Here is a 25,480-nt window from a genome sequence, read left to right as displayed (position 1 = left end):
GTGTGTATGTATATGTATACACACACATACACACACACACACACACACACACACTAAATGCAAAATCTACAAGTCATGGCCAGAGTTTTCTGCCACTGGCAGAACAAACTAACCAAAAATCATTAATGACAGACTTAAACAACCTGTTAAAAACGTGTGTTTGTGCTCGTGTAGAGAAACCATCTGGCTGCTACTGAGAGGAAGAGAGGCATCACTGAGGGTCAGGATGTGGCTCAGAGACAGCGCGTGCTCCGTGCTCTTCTGTGCAAGAGGCCTGACGTTGAGGCCCAGCACCACAGAGATGAGATAAATCCTCTCAGGGGCTGAATCCTCAGAGGGACACGCCGGGAAACAAACAGGCCTGGGACAACGCCTCCATCAGTCCCCACATTTCACAGCTCTGTCCTGACAGATGAGGAAGTGAGGGGCACAGAGAAGGCCAGCGTCTAACCCGAGGCCACCAGCTCGCTCCCAGCCTCCCTTCGCCACAACATGGTCCCTTACTGAACTAGAGATTTGACAACTCTTTATTTGCATACACAGCCCTGAGGTGCTGGAACAATTGAACATGAGACAAGTGTCAAACACATATGAGCACCTACTGTATACCAGACAGCGAGAATTTAGGAGAGAAACGGCGACAGGTCACCGAGTTCCTGCTCCAGCTCGTGACTTGGTGTTGCAAGCACTGAAGGCTGTTTCCATTCAGTCTGGAACATCTGCCAGGCGCGAGCTCTCCTCCCCGGTGACAAGATGGCAGGCCGGACCTGGCTTTGAATGCTCCTACCTGCATGGCGGCGGTGTGTCCATGGCTCCTGCCTGGGATGGGTATCGAACCTTAAGACCTAAGAGCGAGCGCTGGGCTGTAGAGATGGTAAGAGCATGAACCACTCTCGCAGAGGACCTGAGTTTAATTCCCAGTACTCGCATGCACAGGGGTATGATTAAAAATAATGTTTTTAACGTAAAGGCTGATGGTTCAGCCTCCTAGCAACCTTGTGACACAGGTGAGACACATGGATTTTACAATGGGAGGAAACTGAGGCACACACAAAGAAATGTCCACCGTGGGCTCACCCCACAAGTCCCATCCAGCAGGCAGGGAGAATGTGGAAGGGCCACACCAAGTCTCCATGAGCAAGCTGCTCTATCACTCACCAAACAGTTTTATTTCCCATCACTACCCTCAAGAGTCCTGCGACCAGAGGACAAGCACAGGCTTCCCTGGATCAACTTCACAGTGACATTTCCCGTGGCTCAAAAGACAGTGAACGGTCCCACTGAGGAAGGCTTCCCTGGCACACAGCTGGGGGACGCCTCCATTCTGAACACAGAACACAAAGAGGTAGGACATGTCTCCCCCAGAAAAATCTCCTGAGCTGCGCGGTTCTGGTCCACTGCATCGCCATATAAAGGAGTGGACACCCTGAGAATCTGCACTCAGCCATGGTCACACAGCCCCGCCGAGACGGCAGGTGGGCAGCCACCAGGGACACCTCAGCTTGGGGTCCGGGGAGCACTCTGTGCACGGAGGTTATGAGTAACAAACAGCACAAGCAGCTGAAAATTACCAAACCCATCCAGCCTGTCGAGACGGGCAAATGAAGGGGCACAGCTCAGGGCCAGACCTCTGGTCCATCGTGACCAGGGTCTTATCACTCAACCATGTTTGCCAGAGGCATTTGCCAAAATCGGTGGAGCAGGTAAGGCAACCAATCCATGGGGCTTTTCAGATTTTTTTTCTCTTTTCTAAGCCAGTCCAGGTCATTCACAAAAGGAAGATGGGTACAATGTTGGACCTTGAGGAGTTTACAGTCTTGACAGAAAAAGAGGTATGTACAGGAGAAACAAGGAATAACATAAAACATCCATAAGGGGATTTCAATGAGACAGAGAACAGCAGGAAGGATACGGAGAGTGGGGTTTTGAGGGTGGAATAAGAGTTCAACAGGAATGAATACATATGCCAGTTCAAAGAAGAGTTCCAACTTATGATGATGATTTGTGGGGGACAAAAACCACAAAGGTTGGTTTTTGAGTAAGACCTTCACAGCAGGCCAGGGCTTTGGGCACAGCGCTGTGGACCGTCTCCTTCACAGCAGGCCAGGGCTTTGGGCACAGTGCTGTGGACCGTCTCCTTCACACCAGGCCAGGGCTTTGGGCACAGCGCTGTGGACCGTCTCCTTCACACCAGGCCAGGGCTTTGGGCACAGCGCTGTGGACCGTCTCCTTCACACCAGGCCAGGGCTTTGGGCACAGCACTGTGGCCGTCTCCTAACTCTGGGAAAGTCTCTGAGTTCTCCACACAAGCTCAGAGTGTCTGATCACACGTCATTCCAGAACAATGTTAGTGTCTGAAAACACCACTGCGGCTCAGCAGGACAGAAGCCCATCTCAAGCCAGCACGTGGCAAAGACAGTCTGAGGCCAACAGGGTCTGCTTTTCCAGTACCCTGCTGACGGGCATCGGCTTTTTGTCTCCTCCTCTCCCCTGTCCTCCAACCCTGGTCCTCTATAACCTGAGTGCTAGCAGACAACAATCCCAGACAGTACTGTAGCTCACAAGGTAGCTCACCCTGCCGACCACTGAAAGCAGGTAGGACTGTGACCTCGGCAGCCTGAGGCAGTGCTGAGAGAGCAGCATCCTCTCAGAGCCTCAGACTCACTTTCTGACTCCAAGGGTCGGGGACTTACCCTGTGGAGTCTGCTGCAGTTCCCTAGGGCTTTGTAGGCAACAGAAAGGATCCTCCATGCGGGCCACAAGCCCAGGTAACTCCGGCTCCGATATCAGCAAAGCCAGGGCACATGTGATGCCAAGAAGGCATCTGGTGTGTGCTTGATGGCCCCAAGGCCTACATGACTGACACTCGCTAAAGTGTCCCCACATGCTGACCTCATCTGAGCTCACTGTTGGCCATGCTGGGTTCCTGACTCCTCCCCCACTTCTCAGTCTTGGAGGAAGAGGAACATCTTCATCCCTAGGTCACCTAGCCAGGAACGGGCAACATCCTGTGCCCAGAACGTGTACTTCTATAAGCTGGCAGGGGCATGGGATCCTTGCAGAGTCCATGTGTCGTGTTCCCATTGACTGTGGGAGCCGAGAGGTCACCAGGAGCCGGGTGTAGTAGCCACCAAACACTGCCAGTAGCTGCCGAGCCATCTCCTGCAGGGAGGGGAGGGGGGCAGCATGAGCCCTGCAGGCAGACCTGAGGGTAATGGAGCTTAGGCACATGAGAAGCCCAAACCATCACCCTACCCTAGGCCCAGGAAGGAGGCTCAATAGAGATAACAGACCAGACCAGTACCTGGGCTCTTAGAAGATGCAGCCTGAAACTCATTAGCTGGGAGCTGTTGTAGCCTGGGCGCCATCATCCCCAAGAGGCCTCACTAACAAGGCACACAAGGACTAAGGGTTCTGCTCAGAAACAAACCATGCACTTAGCATGTCTGATGCCCTCGGCTCCATCCCAAACACCAAGTATGTTCCTATGCCCCCAGATGGTCTGCAAGTGCGGGGTAATGGAGGAGTACCATCCCCAGTACCATCCCCACACCACCTGCACCCTCTGTGTACTTTCTGAAGGCCGTGAGTCTGTAAGGTCCATGAGGTCAGACTGACTCACTTAGAAAAAAATCACAAATTGGGGCTAGATGGGGGAAAGTATCCCATGATGGGAGGCCTTCAGTTCATACGTAGTGCCTGGTATCGCTCTACCAGACATATTAAACCTGATATGTCTCTACCAGACATAAGTTTGCTTATGAAAACTGGTTTACCACAAATAAGTAAGTAAGTAAATAAATAATAAAATACTGCACATAAAGGAGGTGTGGTTCCAGTTCTGGCGAAGGCAGAGGGAAGTCGGTGTGAAATGAGTGTGGGCCCAGAAGAGGAAGCATGCAGAAGACAGATGGTGATGAAAGTCACACAACACACAACAGAGATGGCAAACCTCATGCACACATCATACAGAAACGGAGAATCAAAGCATCAAGAAAAAAAACTTGAAATTGAAGGCCGTGCATTCTCTTAACACATGTGGTTTCACTCACTGGCCAGCCAACTGGGAATGCAGGGAGGAGGTTTAAATCCCTCATATTGTCTACCTAAATGCAATAAGACCGTGTGGGTTCCAGGGAGAATGGGCGTGAAGAGCAGGTAATTAAAAACAAGTGCTGAGCTCAAGGGCACAAAGGAATCCCAGCTCCTCCACCCCTTGCTCACTGGGCAAGTCCCTGTCTGACTGAGGGATTGGCTTCACTGGTAACATGCACTGTGGAGAGGTGGGGTGAGGCTGCAGGAGCAAAAAACACTTAGTCCCCCTCAGTAAACATCACTGGGTCCATTAGCAATACTACGTACCAGAAGCCAGGTTCACTCCTACAATTCCGGCATTTGGAGGCTAAGTCAGATGGGTGACTACCAGCTCAAAGCCAGCCTGGACTTCAGACTGAGCTCAAGGCCTGCTGGGGCTACAGAGTGACTCTGCCTCAAAACCACACAGAAACAAAAAAACTTGGTCCTAGACAAGGAGCAGTTAATTCCAAATGTCTCCCAAGGACTGGCTTTTTCTTAAGTTGTCTATTATGTTAGGCTAGAGGATATTGGAAATGCAAGTATTTCACTAACCCAGCCTGGCTGCATCAGTTTAGTCCCAGATCAATAACCAGCCCAGCTGGTGCACCGAGAGGCCTCCACACTCAACTCCCCTGCCTTCTCCTTTGCGCTGGGAGCCTGAGCAAGTCTCCCTCTCCCCATCCAAGAAGAAAAGGTGAAGCAGACCTCAGGGACATGCTCAGGAGTGCTTTGCAAGATAAAAATCCTTAAAAATGTGAGAGGGTGTTCTGACTCTACATCCAGCTGCCCACATTGAGGTTTGGGTAGAGGTTATAATTTTCTCTAGCTAACAGATAAGCTACTTTCAAAACATACATGTACGTGCATACACCCACTTGATGAGAAATTGTGTTTCTATGGGTTTGGGAAAACTGTAAAGAATAATGTGAAAAGCCCGTATTTCATGGGTTATTGCATGTCAAGTCAGACACGTAGCTGCCTGAATAAAGCACGTGGCCTTATCAGTCTTTTCTGCTCTGCAATGAAAATGTGGGGAGACTGATACTGCCATTATTTTTCTCTTAAATCCCCCTACTGTGAAGCCCCAGACTCCCACCAATGCAAAAGAGGAAGCCTGGGCTGGGCCAGACCTTGATTTTCTAAAGCCCCAGAATGGAAGGAAAATGCAAGTGACCCTCAAAGCTCCAAATGTCACGTGAGGTCACTCCTACTGAATGGGTCTGTCCTCATAGTTTACAGGTCTGCCAGCAAGGAGCCATACCCCACATGCAGCCCAAGAGCAGATCCTGGCAGGGGCTGTGGGGCTGGTGATGCCAGAACTGAAAGTATTCACATAGGTCCAAATGGTGACTAGGATTTAAGTAGGTGGGTCTGTGGATGACGGATGGGTTATGATGGAGATGGATGGATGGATGGATGGATGGATGTATAGATGGGTGCTGATGTATAGATGTGCTGATGGATGGATGGGTGCATGCATGCATGAACAATGTTGGATAGTCAGATGAGAACATGAGCATGTAATTGGCAATTGATCAACAGGATCTTTTTTCTTTGAGGCAGGGTCTCCCTGTGTAGTACAGACTGGCCTTAGACCTGCAATTCGCCTTCTTCCAGCTCATGTGTGTTGGCATTACAGGCAATGTCCAGCAACAGACATTTAAAAGTTCAGTATTCATCCAAATAGATGATAGGTTACAGCTCATCAACATGCAACGATCCTCCTCACAGTGTAGCTATCAAAAAGAATGGCCAAGGTACTAAAAATGCAACCAGAAGACCCAGTAGATACAAAAGTAATTCCCTTAACTATGTCTTAAAGTGCTGGTATAAAGATGAAGCCTGCCCTCCTGGCAGCTGGAAGGTTTATGGTTTTACCTTCTGGGCTACATAGTAAAACTCTGTCTCAAAAAAGAAAGTGTCAGAATTTAGAAAGAAAGTGTTGGAGTGAACAATGACAACAGGAGGAGGAGGAGGAGGAGGAGGAGGAGGAGGAAAAGAAGGAGGAGGAGGAGGAGGAGGAGGAGGAGGAGGAGGAGGAGGAGGAGGAAGACGAGAAGAAAGATAACCTTGAGCTACAAGATTTGAAAGGTCTCTAGCAACTCAGAGAAGCTATAACCCCCGAGCCTAAAACCAGAGCCATCCCTGGACCACAACCACACGGGGGTCCACAAGGGAAGACCTCACTGACCTCCCCTGCACCATTACCTCCGGCTCAGCCTCTGGAACAAGCTGATAGAGTTCAGTCTGTGTGAGCAGTCTCTCCTGAGGACCAGGCGTGCTGGGCAGGAGGGGAGCATCCTCCAAATCCTCAGGCCCTTCCACCACAGGGCTCACTCCAGTCTCCATGACAACACATAGCTGGCTTAATCTGCTTCTCAGCAAGGACTAGAAAGGAAACAAAGGGGGCACAGCTGTGTCCTAAGTCTGGCAGGCTTTGACCAGCCAGAGCGCTACACACTGACCTCAGTGAGATCACACCAGTGAGGTGAGCACACCAGTGAGGTGAGCACACCAGTGAGATCACACTCTTCCCCCACAGGAGCAGGGTCCCGGGCAACTGCTGAAGGTCAGGGGGCAAACCCTGCCTGCCGCCACGGGCTCTGGCCTGCCAGGAGCAGGGTACCACCATACTCCTGACCTCAGGAGGTTGAGATCCCAGGGAATGGCTGACTCTAGGAAAGGAGCTGGCGGCCATCTTACCTCTTGGCTCCTCTTCATCTCTTGAACATGATCGGACAAAAACTGCACACAGTTCTCCAGGTCGAAGTAGACAAACCAGAGCTGTGGGGAGAAGCAGCAGAGGTTTAACCCTGAGCTTCCAACCCCAAGTCTGTCTCCAAGCTCCCCCCAGTCCTCATTCACCTCTCAATAACCACGTGACACGCCTGCTGTCCGGTAGGAACGGTGTTACTATAGCTCCTATGTACGGCTGGGAGGGGGGGAAACTGGTGGTGCTGGAAATCAAACTCGGGACAGAACGCCAGGTGGGTACGCTACCACTGAGCCACATGGTCAACCCAGAAAAATGGCTTTGCAAGCAAATTCAGAAAATGTCCACCCATGGACAAAATGACTGGGCCCCACCTCCCACAGAGCATCCCAGACAGACTCCAAACCATCGCATGAGTATTGAGGCAGGGGAATGGCACCTTCTGTCCTAAACCCAAATATACAAAGGAGATCTCCGCCAGCCAGTGCTAGGTTTAAGGTTGTCAGTACAAGTGTTCTCAGGGGAAGGACGCAGGTAAGAAAGGCATCCTGGTCCATACCCCCAACCTCTCCCTCCACTTCAGCCTCAGCAGCCCCCAAGATAGGTTATTCTTACTACACCAAAACCTTCCACAATCACTGAGGCGCCCTGATGATGCCATACACACGAGAATCAAGGTCTGCAGAAAAGTCAATCCTGAGTCTAACACCAGCAATCACCACCCTGCTCACTGCTCAGGACGACTGACCCTGAAACCAAAGGTCACAGTCTCTCCTGCCAGGCCACCCCCACAAGGATCTGTTCACATGACTTTTTAAGTCTTTTTATTGTAAAAAAAACAAAAAAACAAAAAAAAAAACAAAAAACAAAAACAAAAACAAACCTCACACATGCACAGGAGATGGAACTCTCTGCCATGCTGCTTTAGCAACTTGCTCCATGCCCACCCCTGCTGACCGCTCCTCTTTCCTTGCCCTGCACATCACCCAGCACCCCTGGGGATTCTGAAAGACCTCCAGGCATTGCAGCATCTCACTCCAAGATGTCATTGTGAAGATGAAAAGAAGCCACTGAAAAGCCACGCCCCTCCATTAGTCATCAAACCACCGCATCCCAGGGCTCCTCCTGTGTGCTGAAAGAAGACACTAGGAAGGAGCCCTAGGTTCAAGAGATATAAATGCTCTATCTGAACTGCCAGGAACCCTGTGCCAATACCTCAGGCAGGATAACTTTACAAGGCACACTAGCTATCCCGGGTGTGGTCAGCTCCACAGAGCAAAGACCTGTGTGTCGTCCTCTGCCCCAGTTCTACCCAGAGAACGGTGTCTGGCATGTGGATGCTCTCAGCAAATGTCTGCCAGATGTGTTGAAGGCACAGCTTCTAGTTCCCCAGTGCAGGCACACACTGGGCATCCCTGGGTCTCCCTGAAGGAAAGGGTTGTGGCCCATGAGGCATATGCATGCCAAAGAGACATAGCCTGAGTTACAGCCCAGCTCTACTTCCTGGCTATGTAGATTGTTTTCCTTCCCTAAGCCTTGCTATCTTCAGTTGCTGACTAAGAATAATGTGTACCCATGCCACGCAAGAAGCAAGGTGAGACCGGGACTATAGATAAGACACTCAACTAACTGCACTGAGCAGTGAGTACTTAGCACTGAAGCCCTGAGCAGAGGCAGCCAGTATCAAATCCAGCCTCAGCCAGGTCCCATGAATGATCCCCCGACTGCTTTAGGGAGTGAAAAAACTACTGAGCCAGACACGTGAGGCCTTAGCATCACACCAACCTCTCCAGGTTTATCTCTCCTCCTATGTCACTTGGTGTGCAGCCCTGGGCCACCATGAGCTCTCACCGTCCCTTTAAAGCCACTGTGTGCCTGCCATCCTATGGGTGGTGCAAGCTCGTACTGCACGGGGACTTTGATTCCTACAGTGCCCAACCTCAGGATACAGCACAGAGGAGGAATCCTCAGGAAGACACTGAACAGGGAAGAGGAGAGGGAGACACAGCAGCGCAGCAGACACTGGACCCCACAGGCAGGCCAGGAGAATACAAGGCCCTCTGCAAGCAGGCCAGCAGGAGAGGTCACTCTGAGACACGGTACCTGGATCACACTCTGGCATCCCTCCACTGTGTCTGTCACTCCCAGCAACACGCGGTGTCGCAGAAGGGCTCCATTGGCGGCCACCAGCCTCAGGTCTGTGTTAGTGTTGGCCTAAAAGACAAGTGCCAGGCCCAAGGCTGACCTCCAAGACACCAAGGAGTTCCCTAGCCCTGAACATCACAGCTGTCCCTTTCCCAAAGGCCGCACATCAACCTTCAAGCTCAAGACAACTCTTTTTTTCCCCTATAGTAAAACCAGTGTGAGAGCGCTTACGCCCAAGCTCAGCTCTGCTGTCTCCTCTCCTGGCTATAGTGTCTGTGCCTCTCTATTGAGTCTTGCAGTCTTAGGTTGTAGATTGGGGGGGTGGGGGGAAGCACACCCCTGCCTCCTGGGAGTGAGGAGAGAACTCACTTAGCTGTGAAGGAAGTCTTTAGCCCTGGGCCAGGACGAAATCCTGTTTGAGGGAAGTTAAAGGATAGTCTATTCTGTGTAGAAAGAACCAGCTCTGTTAACAACACATCTACCTTTTTTTCTCCTTTCTCTGCTTTGAGACAGGGACTCAAATTTAAGATTCCCCTGGCCTCATCCTTCAGCAAGCCATGAGTGAGGCATGTTCTATGAAGCCATGTGCTAGCAGGCCCACTTCTAAAGCTCCCAGCACAGCACCTGGCCCTCAGAGAAGCAGTTTCCTTCTGCTCCCACCCAGAGCAGCCAATGTCTGCTGCAGAGAGGGTTAAAGAGAGCTATGACAGGACCCAGAGCAATGGCCTGAAGAAGAGACCCTCATAGGGCTTTCAAAGGCAACTACACGACTAGTCAGAGCCAAGGGCTACCCAAAGCAGCAGGCCCCCAAAGGGTAACTGGAAATGTGCAGAGGGTCTTTTGTAGGGTCACATGGTGACAGACAATGCTGATGCTCACTGAAGGAGGGTCAGGGTTGCTGGCACACAATTGGCCCATGAAAAAATTCTATAGGACAAGGGCATGTCCTCTGGTCTGCCTGGGCATGGAAAAAGATCACTGGATGTGGATGAAGTAGGAAATCTATCTAGAATTCTCCAGCATGTCCTTTAACTCCACACTGCACACAGGAGTCTAGAGCTGGGATTCACAAGGGGCCACGGTGCACTGGATGGCCTCCACTGGCTATGACTTGCACTCTGCTCAGTCTTGCTCATCTGGTCAGAAAGTCACACGCTGAGAGCTCAGTTTCTGACCCCGACCCTACCGCCTGTGTCACCTCTGCCTCCACGTTCTCATCCTAAAGCAGAGCCGGAAACTCCCCTTAAATTAGGAGCCTTAATGCCAAAATGAGCCACTGCATGTGGGTTCTTCAGGGGTGGACACTCCATACATGCTGGCCGGCCATGAGTGTCACTGTGACAGGGAACCTGGACTCAAATGTCCTATTTCCCACTATGTCACCTTGGCGCTATGTGTTGCACTCTGGGTGGACCTGAGGCAGTCTCGGCTCTTGCACCACTTTCCCCCTTGTTCTTGAGAAAAGCTAGTCCCTCACCACAGGAGGGTAAAAAAAATCATGGAGAGAGAGCAAGAGATCTTGAGGCTCTTCCAGGTGCTAAGTGATGCAAGGCCACCAATCCTGTGAGGGGCACCATCAGGAAGGACAGGTCTGTAGGATACTGATAAGGAATCCCTGGAACCAGGCATGTACCATTAATCCCAGCCCTCGGGAAGCAGAGGCAAATGGATCTGAGTTTGAAGCCAGTCTGGTCTACATAAGAGTTAAACACCCTGTCAAAAGAAGGGGCTTGAAACTGTGAGCTGAGATCTAAAGGAAGAGCTGAGGGGAGATGTGTGGCCCAGGTTAGTTCCTGAACCTCTCTGAGCTATTCTTACTGACAAATGACATCGACAACAGTAACAATTACAACTGACTGAGAATTTATGCTACACCAAGTCTGAGTGTGAATGCTTCCCACTTAAAATAATCCTTTAACCCTCACAACTGCCCTATGATACATCCAGATTTATCAGATGAGGAAACTGAGGTCCAGAAGTGATGCAACTCTGCTTGCCCCAGGTTGCAGAGCTAACAGATCTCAGGAGGCTTTGGGCCCTAAGCACAGAGCACACAATGGGTGCTCAGAGAATGGAGCTCCGTCCTCGGAAGAGAGGGTCCTGGCAGGGTTTCGAGTGACCCCAGAGCCTAGAGAATCCTTTCCGGGCTCTGCACCTGAGGCCCTCGGCTGTACCCATGAGCAGAGGGCAGGTCCTTCTCTGTGGCTGTGTCTAGCACCTCACCTGGCACTCCCTGGCTTCACAAGCACAGCTGCAGAGCAGCAGAAGGGGTGGAAAGAAGGCCAGACAGCCAGCAGACAGCCCTGGACTTGGAGTCATGGCGGCTTGTGACACACCTGTCAGCTCTCCTCACTTCTTCCTCTTTAGGTTGATGGCTTGCTTTCTCCTCTTCTCAAAAGAAGTATCTCCCAGCAGGAGCCAGAGGCTCAATTTATTTTTACAGACCAAGCACAAGGGTTACAAAGGCCTGGAGAGAGCCCAGGAGTAGCATTATCTTGTCAGACTCGAAGCAAAGCCCAACAGAGATCCTTTCAGAATGATTAAGCCATAAAGTCCCAATTTGTCCCTGTGAACATAGGCATGAAATGGAATCTGGCAACATGAAGCCAAGCCAGGCAGAAGTGGAGCACCTGCTAAGGACTTCAGAACATCAAGCAGTGGTCCAGGGACTCAGAACTCAGGGACAGAGGTGCTTCTGCAGGTACCCAAAGACTGCATCCTGAGCCAGGCAAAATCATAGCCTACAAGATATCTGAACCACTTCCCAGAACCTGAGAATGCACCATTAAACAGCACGGCAGACAGAGCAGAAGCTGCTCAGTTGACCTTAAACTAGGGAGAGAGAAAGGCCCTTGCCATACCCCAGTGAAGCCACACAAGCACGGGAGTCCTTAAAGAAGAGCAAATACACTCCCAGGAGCCCTCCCAGTTTCTGGCCCAGGGACACTCACGATGGACTCTTAACCACAGCATTTCAAGGAAATAAGTGTATATTCATAACAGCAGCGCTAGATGCCAAACACTGGGCGCTAAGAAGGTTACCTGGAATCTAACAAGTCAAACCTTGAGCTCTAGCCTGGTCACTTAGCAGCAGTGAACTGGGGCTGCTCCCAGAGTCTTTATGAAGCCCTGGCCCCTACCTGTAAAGGCCTCTGGCCAGAGCCACAGGACGTTACCATGGAAAGCATCTGACAGTCCGCTTCCCGTGAAAAGTTCTGATACACAGCCCAGGCATACTCAGCCACTAACCTGTGAGTGAGTGGTACCGGGAGCCGGGAGGCAGGGACATCCTTTCTAAAGGTGATCGGGGGTCATACGTGTGGCTCTGAACCTTGGCTCTTCCCGTACAGTGAGATCTAGGACAAGTTCCCTAACTCTCTAAGCTCACTGCCTGCCTCTCAGGTGGCGACTGAGTGTTAACTGAGGCCTGGTTGTGGGTAAAGCGCCTACTCTCCCCAGGAGAAACAACTGCATCTCCCCAACCCTCATCTCCAGCCCCAGGACTACAGTGAGGTGAGCTGTAACCTTCTCTCCCCCCTGCCAATCACAAATTTTTGTGCAGCTCCAGGGAGAGGTGTGCAGGCGAGCTCGGCTAGCTAGAATCCTGGCAGGAATGCAGGTTACTGGGAACTGTTCTCGAAACAGCTGGCAGCCAGGGAAAACAAACACAAAAAAACACTACCAACAAAAATCTGCAGCGACTGAGTAAGGAAATAAAGAAGAGAACAAAGAGCCTTTGCTCCTTGGCCAAGGGTCGAGTGGCTTTGTACACCACACGCAATGGCCTCAGTGAGCAAGCCGCCGAAGCCATGAGGTCATCAGATAGTGAACTGAAAGCATTTAAGGGAGACAGAGTGACCTTTCAGGGCAACAGGGGAGGAAAGGAGAAGGCAGAGGAGGGGAGAAAGAGCATGGGGGCACAAGCCAGTAAGCTTTGCATTTATGGAAAGGGTGTGTGTGTGTGTGTGTGTGTGTGTGTGTGTGTGTGTGTGTGTGTTAGAGCAGAAAATGTACAACAGAGGATTCAGCTTCATGTTTCTGTTAGCTACGGGTCTGCAGCCATGATGGTAGCTGAAGGAGCTGCTGAGTGAGAACAAAGTATCAGACCACCCAACCCTAAGGAGGGGACAGACAGGGCCCCGGACACCTCACCTTCCTCTGCTGCCTCTCAAAGACCAGCACAAGGGTCAGGGTCAGGCTGACAGCGGCCAGGGTCGCAAGCAGCACGCCTGCCCACTGGTTGCCCAGGGCAAACATTTGGCTGGTGGAGTAGATGTTGGCCCACACCAACACGTAGAACACCTGTAGAAGACAAGGAGACCTGTAGAAGGCATGGAGCTGTCAGGACAGCAGCTCTACTCGTGGGTACCCTGTTGGACATCCCTGCCACCGTTGGGGCCTGGAGGAAACCATGCCGACCCTGGGATGGCTCCTACTCACTGTTTATTGGGTGAGTCTTGACAACAGGTTGTAACAACAGAAACGAAGATATTCTAAAGAGACACTCGTGTCTCTTAGGCTGCTGAAACTATGGACTCCAAAGAAATGGAAACTCCGCTAGGAATCTCATGATGGGAAAAGTCACACAGCTCTAACGAGTTGTCAGACTCCCTTCCAGGATGAGACTGAAGCCCAGAGGATGGTGGGAAAGTGGTGGGTGGGGCCACATCTTGACCTGGCTGTTTAGATGTGCTTGCCTTAGCTGTGTGTTTAAACTCTGCTCTCTGGACTGTTTGCTGTGTCACTCTTTCCAGTGAGGCCACATTGACTAAATCTCCCTTTTCTGCATTCCATTTTTAACTGGTTCTTTTAGTCAGCCTATTGAAGATGGCTGGCTGAGCCGGAGTTGGGATAAAGGTTATGAGCCCTCAAGTTTGATAGCGAGGTCAATCACTCCTAAACCCTCCTCACCCAATTTCAAATGAAACACAAAAGGGCAGGACACTCTGGAAAGAATTCTGTGTCTAAGCCCCACCGTGATCCTTGCCTCGGAATATGGCTTGGGATAAGCTATGGCACCTCTCTAAGCCTCAGTTTCCCCACCTGTAAACTGGGAACAACCATGCCTACTTCTCAGGGCTGTTCCAGGGCTAACAGGGTAAAGCCCAGTACTTTTTAGGGAGTTGTTAAAAACTAACTCCCTCTTCCCCTTCTCCCGAAAGGTGGGAGGTGGGGTCAGCTAGGCCATGTGACCATAAACCCAGAAGCCAGAGATGGGCGTGGTTAAGGGTTCAGCAGCAGCGGCTGGATAGCCTGGGTTCGCATACTGTTTGGCCACAGACGCACGCACGTGTCTCTGTATGTGGATATGTAGGCACAGCTATATGTTTCTAAGCATGTGCACACACAGCTACATGTGTGCATTTCTGTGCATGCACACTATAAATACAGGAAACACCTAGCTGTGAACAAAGAAAAACCAAATCCCAGAAGGGAAAGTTTTGGCCAAGGACCAACACTGAGTCGGGAGTCTGATGCTCTAGGGATTCCCAATCTCAACCCCCACCCTCTCCTAACCCCTTCCACACCAAATCCATGTCTTTGGTACTAGGTTTGCCCGGGCAACTGGGTTCCTCATTCTCTTATATGCCTCCGGACACACTGCTGAATGTGGTGTGCCTGAGGCCAAGGGGAGGCCATGGGGGGCCTACTTTACCACTTACCACAGCAAAGGCCAGCCTCATGGGCCTGGAATTGTAGATGATGTACCTCCTCACTTGAGGTTCCAAAAGAGCACTCTCAGCCAAGTTCCTGTACTGCTCAGCAGGGACCTAGGCCAGGCAGGAGGAAGAGGTCATCAGTTACAGGACAAACGCTCCCTACCTCCTTCCTGCAGCAAGCATGACATTCCCAGATTGCAGGATGGCCCACGGGAAGAGGATAAGGCATAGGTGAGGCACCTTAGAGGGCAGAAGAAGAGGCTCAGATCACAGATTGGGAGCCCTAGGGTAGGTCTAACTGCAGGAAGGGGACAACCTGAAAGCCAGGTCAACCTGCAGAGGAACCACACAGCCTGACTCTCAGAACCTGCCAACAAACATGAGGGCAGCCTTGGGCAGGGCGCAGGCCCTGGACCAAACTCTGGTCATGTCATTCAAGTACTGAGTGACTTGGGCCAAGTGACCTCTGTCCTAAACCTTGGTTCCTATTCTCCAAAGTCAGGGGTGTGTGCACTGTCAGGCAGGGTGCATTTTCAGTGTGTGGGGGGGAGGGGAGAGGAGGGTGGGGGAGGGGGCCCTCGGCAGAGAGAGAAGCACAGTGCACACCAGGAGCTCTGTCTTCTGTCAGTGCCGCCATCTGACACTCTGCTCACACTCGGCCCTCTGTCACTGCTGCCATCTGACACTCTGCACAGAGTCCCAAGCACGGAGGACACAGGCCTTCCTGCCCAAACCAGGGTATGTACAGAGCACATCCGGCCCAATAGAGCAGGAGCCAACCAGAGGGCAGGGGCCACTTAAGAATTCCATCATCTCAACACGGGACACCTCAGGGAACTGGGGGTAAAGGAGCTTGCCAGTGATGTGAACCTGACGACCCAAGTTCATCCCTCGGGATCCAGAAGAAGATAGAGGCAAAGAACAGACTCCACAGAGTTGTCTTCTGCCTCCCACACATGAGTCCTGGCGCGCGCGCGCGCGCGCGCGCGCACATACACACACACACACACGCGCGCGCACACACACACGTACCCCGGCCCCCCACACACACACCAACATATACATGAGAGCAATCATCATCATAAGCACTACTCCCCCAAAGCATGAAAATGTCATCTAAGAACATACAACAATAGACATAGAAGCTCTTCACTAATCTCAAGACAATAATCTAAGAAAGCTGGGGGATTTCAGGAGATGGTTCAGTGTGTGGATCTGCTGCCCAAGCATGAGGATGTAAGTCTGGACTGCTAGCATCTGTGTAAGCGAGGTGCTTTGGGAAAAATGCCTGGCAGCCTATGTAGGTAGACCAGCAAGTTCCATGTTCAGTGACAGACCCTGTTATCAATAAACAAGCTGGAGAACAAACCAGGAAGACACATCAACCTCCACATGCACAGGCATGTAAGAATAAATGCATACACATGCATACACCACACAAGAAAGGATGGGAAGAAAGGAAGCAGGGAGAGAGAGAGAGGGAGGAGGAGGTGGAGCAAAGCCAGCTTGTCTGGAGCACAGGGCTCAATGCTGTCTGCAAGGTCTTCTTTCAATAGCAGCATGTTAAACTCGGAGAGCTTTGGGCTGTACTGAGCTGTGTGTGACCCTGCCTGTGATTTCCTGGCTAGTCCGGTGAAGATCTCAAGGGCTCTGGGGAGAGAGCCACACCGTTGCTCTCCACACCAATAGTAAGTGCTGTGGTTCACTGAGAGCCTGTTGCATCCCAGAACATCTGCAGATGCTCCTTGGTATGACACAAGTAATCCTGATGGAAGTCCTACAGAACTGGCATGCACATCAGCCTCTCTTGCAGACAAGAGTGAAGCACAGAGAACTTGAGTCTCCTGCCTAAACTTGCACAGGCAGCGAGCAACAAGCCTGGATCCATCTCCACACAGTGGGTCTGTGGACTTGAGGCCTGGATCAATCTCCACACAGTGGGTCTATGGACTTGAGGCCTGGATTCAGTTTGAAGGTACCACATCCATCATGTGGTAAGTTCCATGCGCTTTCACAAATGCTGTTCTCTCCCTTACAATGCCTTCCTCCCACCCAGCATACTTGAACTCATCCCTCAACAGTCCTGTCAGGGTCTAGTCTTCCATGAAGGTTTTGTGGCCACCCACCACAGGGAAGTTCAAAACCCCCTCCTATGCCAGCACAGCTGCGTGTGGCCCTCTACTGTGGCATCCACGTCTGGCTCCTGCTGGGCAGCGTGAGCACTGGCACTGGGTCCTGCTCACCCCTGCATAGTTTAGCCAGCTCAGGGCCTAGACAGAGTGGCCACCCCCAACACATACATTCTGAGTTAACACACTAGGAAGAAAGAATCGTTCTAGTCATTTCCTATGCATCAGGCCACAGCCAGAGCAGATAAAGAATTAAGGAAATGTTTGTGAAGAGATTGATGGCTGGACAGATGGCCCAGTTGACAGAGAGAAGAACAAAGACTCAATCAGCCAGCACTCACCTGAATGCCCCAGGCTTGCAGTTGCTCTTCTGCAGCTCCCAGGTCAAAGGAGATGGGTGCACAGGTATTGTCGATCCGGAGGACTGTGAGGACCTGGCCATTGTGTAGCTCTGCAAGCAAACCAGAACATCAGTGGGCCATGCAAGAATACCTGTGCAGGAGTTCAGAACCAAAAGCATCTACCCCAGACTGGGAGCACCTTCTCGTGATGAGGGACATGGTAGCTGTACCTAATCCCTGAGGACTTAGCTTGACTGGGGAGCCCCCAAGAAGCAAAACTAAGGCCCATATGGCCTAACTATATAATTTATAGCTTCCCAGGACAAAAAGGCATCCCACATGATGCATGAGTGGCACTGAGTCCCATGTCACAAGGCAAATGTAAACAGAGGCTGACCAACCAACTCTATTAGGAGTCCGGGGAGATAGCTGTTCAGTCAAGCTCTGAACGGGAAGTTCAGCTGAATAATTTAAATCCCAGCAAAGCGCCAAATATCAGACTTAAATAGTTACCATGGAACATCAACCCCCAGATGGCCACTCCTTCATCCCCAGACTATGCAGCTGGCCAGGGTAAAGAGCAGTAAGCAGAGCACAGATCAGCTGGCCTCAAGCAGCAACAGCAGCCTGCATTACCCACTGGGGCTGATGGAATCACAATGGTCCTTGAAAGGAGAAAAGGCATAGGCAGCTACACCTTTGCTGGCTTTGGCCACAAGCTAAGTACTTGAAGTGAGTACTTAGTACTCAATAGTCTGAACTACTGGAAAGGGGAAGGACACAGAGCCTTGTCTAGATAGGCTCCCAGACAGGAGCAGGGCCCTCTGTCGCCTCCACTGTGAGCTCAGGGAAAGCAGAGTTAGACTTCTGACTGCAGAATTGCAGGGATGCTACGGTGGTTTTCAAGCCTGTGTTAACTGTCAAACATCCTCTGCATCCATGTAGAGCCCTCCAGCACACTCAAACATTAACCTTGGCCCCCCAGTGCCTCATCCGCACATGTCAAGAATGTGTGTGTGTGTGCAACTGTTCAACTATTTCATCAAGCTTGCATTTGGGCCATACTTCCACACTGGTCTGTTCATCACAGGGTTGCCTCAGCTGGCTTAGTGCCTTGCATATGTTTGACACATAAAACAGATTAATATGATCGGGCTCTAATCCTTGACATTGATAGTCTTCCTTCTCATACCTTGGGTCAGGAGGGGAGTCACCTACAATCTTAAGGATTCCATCCATTCGGTAAACTCTAGGTCTTATCCAAAAGAGCATTCCATTTTGGCCTCTCCTCTCTCTTTCTAAAAGGAGTGTGGTACACGGAATAAACATAGGACAGCTCTTGAGGGGTAAACTGTGACCCATTCCTTTCCTAACAAGGTAAACTTGGAAGGTCAACTGTTTCCTTTCCTACAGATGGTCACAGCCACCACAGGAGACTGTGGACTATGCAGATGTCAGCCTGGATTCGACCTTAAAGCGGGTGAATTACTAGCTCCAGTGAGGTCAGAATTTGGAAGCAAGCTAGTACGAGCTCCAAAGTCCTGATAAGACAACACTACTAAACCTTTTACCCTCCCACACCGAGGTAAAAGCATAAGATTGAGCTGAAGACTACCCACGTGACAGGGGGTGGACAGAAAAGAAACAAAGGCAGCTAACAGGAGAGACCCTCATTCAAGAGCTGGAGCCTTACTATGTGTTTGCTCCGAGAGTCTTATGAGTTGGAAGCTGTTCACAAGGAAACAGCAGCTGAGCCTCTGAAAAACAGAAAAGTTTAGGCTGACTTGAGGGTAGAGGGCTAGAGCAAGCAAGAGGAAGAGACAGTGCCCAAAACACAGCCAGCCTTCAGTGGGGTCTTTCACTGGTTCCCTCGCCCTCCACACAGGATGAACCTCCCCCAGGAGAGTCTGGAACCTTCAGCCAGCCACACCCTGGGCTCCACAAGCATTGGCCCAAACACTACAGAAATCTTTCACCTGGTCTCTTTGCCTTTCTACCAGGAGTCCCCAGATTCTTGGCAATACGATCTCTCATTTGTTGCTTAACATGAGAACAGCAAGCCCTGTGCTTGGAAATGCTTGTTTCTACATCTAAGCTAAGCAAAGCTGAGACAGGGGGTGGGGTGTATTGAGAGTGAACAAAGAAACAAGAGGGGGCTTGCCAAAATTTGGAAAAGCAATGCTATTCAGGTCCTGAAGAAAGAAAAAAAAACACTGCATCCCATCCTGTTCTACAGCAGCGTGTATATATAGGTACTTGAATTGTTCTTTATTAACATAGTCGTGCACCTTTTTTTGAGCAGCGTTTCAAACCCTCTGTTCAATCCTCACAGTCCCACAGAACTGTAAACCCACAGTCTACAGTGCTGTTTCTTCTTGTTGCACCCAGCTACCACCCATGTCTTCATTCCCCACCACACTGACTCTGCGTCTCCAACGGAGCAGGTCTCCTGCTGCTCTGCAGACACAGGAAGGCTAAGATGATACAGAGCCCTGTCCTCTCTGACCTTCCATTCTGGTAGGGAAGCTCAATAGTTACTACACAGATACCTAGTATACTAAATAAATTCTGCAGGGAGAATACACCAGAAAATGCTGACTAAGGCTAAGTCACCAAATAATTTGCCTGAAAGATAAATGAAAACTGAGCACCAAAAGAGCATCATTGGTTAGAAACAAAAAAGAAGAGAAAAGAACAGAACAGAAGAGAAAAGAAAAGAAAAGAAGAAAAGAGAAGAATCCTGTGCAAAGGTCCTGAGATAGAATGTCCTACAAAGAACAGACAATGAGGCAGCAGGGGGCGCCAAGGCTGGCCTGGTGAGTGAATGGTGGATCTTCATGCCATGCCCAGTGGGAAACCCTGAGGCAGAAGGTGCCAGCAAGCTACACATCTGGAAAAAGTTCTCTGGTGGATAGGAGAGGAAATGGAGCTAGGCAGTGACAGTCAAGCTTAAGGTGGTAACAGGAGGTGGTGACAGTGAGAACACGGTAGAAATGATAGAGAGTAGCCTCAAGTTGAATGCCAAAGTCATCCAGCTACACAGAGACCCCAGTTACAAAGTGTTAGAGTTCAGCACAGAACGGCACTCAGTGAAAGGCTGGGAGCCAGTCATGGCCTTACCTTGCCCCCAGCCCGGAGGGTTCCCCTGAGGCAGGGTGTTGCAGCCCAGGGTAGAGGTGGGCAGGGGACCAGCTGCTCCACCAGGATCTGTGGGAGGCTCACAAGCCATGGCAGACAGACAGCTGCTCTAGCTTCTACTTCCTGTTTCTGGAGGTGCAGTTCATGCTGGGGCAGCGTCTCACCCCCACTTGCCTATGAAGAACAACAAAAGAAAGAAGTTGAGTCCCCCAGCTTCCTGGCCCTCCCTGAGGCTGGAGTTGCTAAAGGCCAGGGAGGACCATGAGGAGTCTAAATGCTGACTTTCCGATCTTACTGAGGAAACTTCTCGGAGGGAGAAGAAGGAACTAAAACCTTCCTCAGGCCTCTGCTGAGAATTTCCCTACTAGCTAGCATAGGGTCTTCTCCAGCTTAGCCACACTAGACGCCACCCATTCCTTCCTGAGATGCCCGGGCAGACAAGCCTGGGACAGGTATTAACGTTCGTTATGGGAAGGCCTGTTCACATATATATACAGCTCTGTTTACATGTGCAAGGCTCTGCAAGATGTACGAACCGAAACCAGGGAACAGGAAACACAGATTGCACGCAAAAAGTCCTGACAAGCATGAAGAAGAGAACTGGCAGACAGTCTGACTACATTCCAGTTCTCTAACGGGGTGAAGTCCGTGTTTACAGTTCACACTGTGGCCCCACGGCCTCCTACTTGTGTAAACTTGGATACATCACTCATCCTCAGAGTTTCAAATAGGCTTCTTCAAATCTATCAGACCTCCCCACAGAGACCCACTACCAAGAATCAGTGGACACAAGAATCAAAATCACAGGAAGGCATGGGGAACAGATATCACACTCCATGTGTATTAGCTCTTTAAAAGGCCGGCACTCCAGAGGCAGAGGCAGATCTAAGTGAGTTCACCAGCCTGGTCAACATAGTGAGCTCCAGGCAAGCCAGGGTTACACAGGGAGACCCTGTCTCAAAGACAAAACAAAACACTCTCAGTCCAGCATATGTCTCGTGACATATGCTGATAGTCCCAGCACTGAGGAGTGCACGAGGCAGGGGCAACTGGATCAAAAGTTTAATGCCAGCCTATGATACACAGTGAGTTTCAGACAGGTGTAAGCTACCAGGTAAACCCCGCCTCCTAAAAAGATAGTTTCTCCTGGTGTGACCGCTTACAGACAGCTGCTTTCACTGAAGCAAGGGTTTGGTCGCCGCCGGGGCTTCCAGGTGGTCAGAGGTTTCCAGCAGGGAAACCTTGGCAGTTAAACACTCCTCTGAGAAGGAGCTGCAAGCTCTGGCTTTGCAGTTAGCTCTGCAGGGTCCCGGAGGCGTGGCCAGTGCTGCCAGCATCCACCACAGGCATTCCCTTTAGCCATTATCATCAGCCAAAGTGGGGAATGCTCCTTATGGAGGCTCCCTTGCAGACCTCCTGAGTCACCAATCTGCTACCACCTGTGACACGCGTCCCAAGAAAGATCATGTCCTATCAAATGCTACAAAGGGCACCCCAGTCCTGAGAAAAGTCCTCTAGACATTTGGTGGCCAGTCCTCTAGAACATTCATTTGCTTCCAAGGAAGGTTGACCCTGGGGAAGGCAGAAAGCATACAGAGGACACACACCTGCTTGAATCCAAACTGGTCCCCAAGCCCCCACTGCCCACTGACCTTCAGGGAGGAACTGAACCTTCTGGCTTCTTCACTGTTTCTCTCGAGGTTTCAACAGGCACAGCTGCACAAGGCTGGGGTGCCCTGCAAAATGAAAATGGGGGGAGGGGACTCCTGTTCAGAACAGAAGGATCTGCGGTCAGGGGGATGGATCCGCAGGTAAAAAGCACTTGCTGCCCAAGCCTGGTTCCCCAAGTTCTACCCCAAGGCGCCCCTATAAAAAGCCAGATGAGGAGGCAGGAGCGTCTACAATGGCAGCGTTCCCCTTACTCTGCCCACAGCCCAGATTCCGTCCTCTCCTCCACATGGATTTCCTGTTTCGTGGTCAAGACATGCTCTCTCCAAAGCTGAGTGGCTATCAGCCAAAGAGTCGGGAGAAGGATTTTAGTCCATGGCTCCAGGGTCTCAGCCCTTAGCACCCACGCCCGGGCTGGCTTCCTTCCAGCTAATTCATGAAATCACCTTCGAGTGGATCAGAAGAAACCACATTTCCTAGGCAGTGATATAGAAGCAAAGTCCAGTCAGCCTGAGTCTCCTCCTGCTCTTGCTCAGCCCAACTCACAACAGAGATCTCAAACAAAGGAGTATTTACCAGCCTACCTTAATGCACCTGCTCCTTCTATAGACCCAAGAGGCACAAGGTTGCGCCCTTCTGCTGCCTCTGGTCAACTGCTAGGCCACAAGGCAGACCCAACCTTGACATCTGTACTCCTGGTGAGGACTCAGGCCCTCTCAGTGAAGCCTCACAACAATGGAGTGTTGAGAAGCGGGGGAGGAGCTGACACAGGCTAGAGTTGCTCAAGCTCCGGGCTGCACAGAAGGATCCACTGGTTGCAAAATGCCACAATGAAGCATTGTGTTGGGGGCAGAAATCACAGCACCCACATCAGCCCCCTCGGCTGCCCACAGAGACCCAATCAGCAAACTCCGGTCACACACCGGAGTTTGTGTGTGTTGGCTAAAAGTAACCTGCCCAGCCCAACCACTTCCCACCTGGATGGCCTTGAGCAAGGGAACAAGACTTCTCTGTGCCTCCATTTCCTGGAGAGGAGACAAGGATAGACACTTAGGGTTGCCCTATGGATTCCATGTTCACGAGATCCGCACTTGGGAAAAGGTTGATTACTGAGAGAAGGTAGCTGTCATCAACCTACACCACAGACATTCCCGGAGAACCTTCTAGGGCCAGCCCCCGGACTGTAAAACCAGGAGTGGACCATGAAACGTTTGCTCAGCCCTCCCCTGCAGGGATCACCATCCACTGGGGAAAGCACACTCAGAACAACCAGAGAGATGAAGAGGAAACCAGGTAGCAAAGGGGAGCAACTTCGTGGAGGACGACGGACTCCCTGGGCTGCCTAGATGTTCCTAGGCTTCGCCAAGGAGACTGAAAGGAGCCACCACGCAAAACTGAATGGACCCAGAGGTCAGGATGGGTCCAGGGCTCCCCGTGTACGTTCTCATCCAGTACTGAAGCTACAGGGCTACGAGGGTGCAGGCAGGACCCCCAAAGGCAAATGCTAACCATTTACCACTTCCTCAGCCCCGCTCCAGTCTTCAGCACACAAGTGAGGGAGCCCCACACCGTGGTAAGCAAAGCACAGAGGGAGCAAGTGACTGCCGACCGACCGAGTCCCTCTGGGAGTCCACGTTGCAACCAGATTTTCCAGTTGCGGGCTGTGCAGGCTCAAGCCCCCAAGAGGTCTAATTACACAGCAAGTCCAACACATCAGAGAAGCAGCAGTCCCCCAAAAGTTTAGGTCAGAAAAACCTGGCTAGACAAGGAGTCCAAACGCCCCATTTCAATGATGAGGACCATTAAGTCCCGGAAGAGAAAGCTGACTATCCAAGGTCAGGGAGCAAACCCGGAGGGAGCCAAAACAGAAAGCCGGCTCAGCGCGGCGCGGCGCGGCCCGGCCCGGCGTCTCCCACCGTACCTGGCCTCCGCCTTGGGCAGCGGGCTCCCCGATCTTTGCCCTCTGGCCTTAGGGTTCCTTCACCCCAGAAATCACCCGCCCTGCCCTGCAGATCCCACGCCTGACGCGTGGGGCGGGAAGAGGTCACCCGAGCCTTAGCGGAGGGACGCGCACGCAGGCCCCGCGGCCCCAACCCCCGAGCGCGGGCGCGGGCGCGCGGGCACGCGCACGGCTCGCGCACACTCACCGCCGCGCTGCCGCCCGGGCCGCGCAGGGTCGGAGGCTCCATGCCCCTTGTGCGCCGCGGCGTCCGGGCGCCGTCGCCCCTGCCACCCCCGCGCGCCCTTTTTGGGATGCGCCGCTCCAGCCAGTCTCCTCCGCCAAGTCGCCCTGCGGCGGGAGTGTCTCTCGGGCCGAGCCCCGAGCGTTTCATCAGCCACGCTCCCCCAGGGCGCCGGTAGGGGCCCTGCGCCCGCCACGTGCATGAGATCTGTGCTCGTCCCTGCAGTGAAGGAGTGGGGCGGGGAGGCCTGTCCCGAGTGACAGAGTCATGGGATCCGATGCATGAGGCACACTCGGGACCAGAAGTTTCTTCCAGGCTTGTTTTTAATGAAAAACGGTATTCAGTATTGAAAGCGTCGGTGTAGTCTCCACTTTGTATCTGCGTTTTCTTTAAAAATCTTTAGTTAAGACTGTGCTGTGAAATTGTGTGAAATTTTTACGAAATAATGTGTGAGGTGTGCAAACCCACACTTGCTCACCCTGCTCCTTGAGATTTAAGAGGATCTGTGATGGCCTGCTTCTATTTCCAGGTGAATCACTAGTCTTGGGTTCACCATGGTGGGTTGTTCTGACACCAGCAGACCTGGCTGACCACATGTACTTTTCTTTGGAGTACGCGTTTATATCCTATTAGCCACCAAACATTGTCAACAAAGACGGTGGGCACTTGGTTGCTGCACCAACAGCCTCGTTTCTTTTTCAGGGGATCGAATGCATGGGTGGTTCCCACCCTTGCTTCCAGGAAGGACTAGGACGGTACATGCCACTGCCCTTGTCTCTACAAGTGGCCTTGCAAACACAGAGACACATACATATTTCTTCTTTTTAACAACTCTTGAGGACTTCCAGACCACAGGACTTACATGCGCCTGCAGGGTGTTTCCAGGCGGCAAGAATGAATTGAAAACCCAAATTAGCATATCCCATGCAGGTGCCCACGGGGACAAGTGAGGATCAAGGTGGCAGGCTACTACTGAAAATGAAGTTATCTGTGAGCAAATCAGCACTGAGTACCTGCTCAGTGCCAGCCTTGCCCTGGGCAGTACATAAGAGTTCATGGGAGCCTCCCATGTAGTTTGATCAACTTGCTAACAGTAATTTAGAGGCCTGGGAACAAAAGACCCAAGGGTGCTGAGACTTCTAAATGCTGACCAGGCTATTGAAAAGTAAACAGCAACAAGCTGTGGCCTATCCCTGCCCCGCCCTGCCCTGCCTCTGAAACAACCTTCCTCTATGTCAACAGAGATGCCCTTATGCCTTCCCACCAGCCTGTGTTCACTCTCCACGCTCCAGCAGTTTTATGTCGACACACCAGCCTCTTACAGGTACACAAACGGAACTTGGGGAGCTTCGGACAGAGCTGCACTGGTGCACTATGCAGCAGCCTGTGTGCTTGGGCAGCTCTGTCCACTCACTCAGGAAAGTCA

At 51.6% G+C, this 25,480-nt stretch overlaps 1 protein-coding gene across 10 annotated transcripts; it reads right to left on the bottom strand.

Moving 5' to 3' along the window:
* Positions 1-506: 506 nt before the first annotated feature.
* Tmem268 (transmembrane protein 268) lies at positions 507-23,929 on the bottom strand. 10 transcript variants are annotated; one of them, XM_029540413.1, is made up of 12 exons: positions 23,793-23,929; positions 22,849-22,896; positions 22,126-22,347; positions 21,856-21,939; positions 20,186-20,377; positions 17,066-17,175; positions 14,599-14,706; positions 13,088-13,237; positions 8,894-9,004; positions 6,781-6,861; positions 6,286-6,465; positions 507-3,162 (listed from the first exon to the last, which is right to left on the bottom strand). In XM_029540413.1, exons 5-12 carry the CDS (start codon positions 20,292-20,294, stop codon positions 2,983-2,985), a joined length of 1,029 nt encoding a protein of 342 aa, XP_029396273.1. In that variant the 5' UTR covers positions 20,295-20,377; positions 21,856-21,939; positions 22,126-22,347; positions 22,849-22,896; positions 23,793-23,929; the 3' UTR covers positions 507-2,982. The 10 variants fall into 10 exon arrangements, with proteins under 10 accessions (XP_029396273.1, XP_029396278.1, XP_021056503.1 ...); XM_029540418.1 differs by lacking the exon at positions 22,126-22,347 and having other exon boundaries at positions 21,856-21,969; XM_021200844.2 differs by lacking the exon at positions 22,126-22,347.
* Positions 23,930-25,480: the final 1,551 nt, after the last annotated feature.

This window comes from Mus pahari, chromosome 6 (genome assembly GCF_900095145.1).
Source record: "Mus pahari chromosome 6, PAHARI_EIJ_v1.1, whole genome shotgun sequence".
NCBI classification, from domain to species: Eukaryota; Metazoa; Chordata; class Mammalia; order Rodentia; family Muridae; genus Mus; species Mus pahari.
This window is presented reverse-complemented; position numbering and strand designations above follow the sequence as displayed.

Coding starts and splice junctions, on each gene's coding strand:
- Tmem268 (XM_029540413.1), bottom strand. CDS start 20,294: ATGGCTTGTGAGCCTCCCACAGATCCTGGTGGAGCAGCTGGTCCCCTG. Junction 9,005..13,087: donor TTGAGAGGCAGCAGAGGAAG/GTGAGGTGTCCG, acceptor CTTGTCTTTTAG/GCCAACACTAACACAGACCT. Junction 6,466..6,780: donor AGATGAAGAGGAGCCAAGAG/GTAAGATGGCCG, acceptor TTTCCTTTCTAG/TCCTTGCTGAGAAGCAGATT.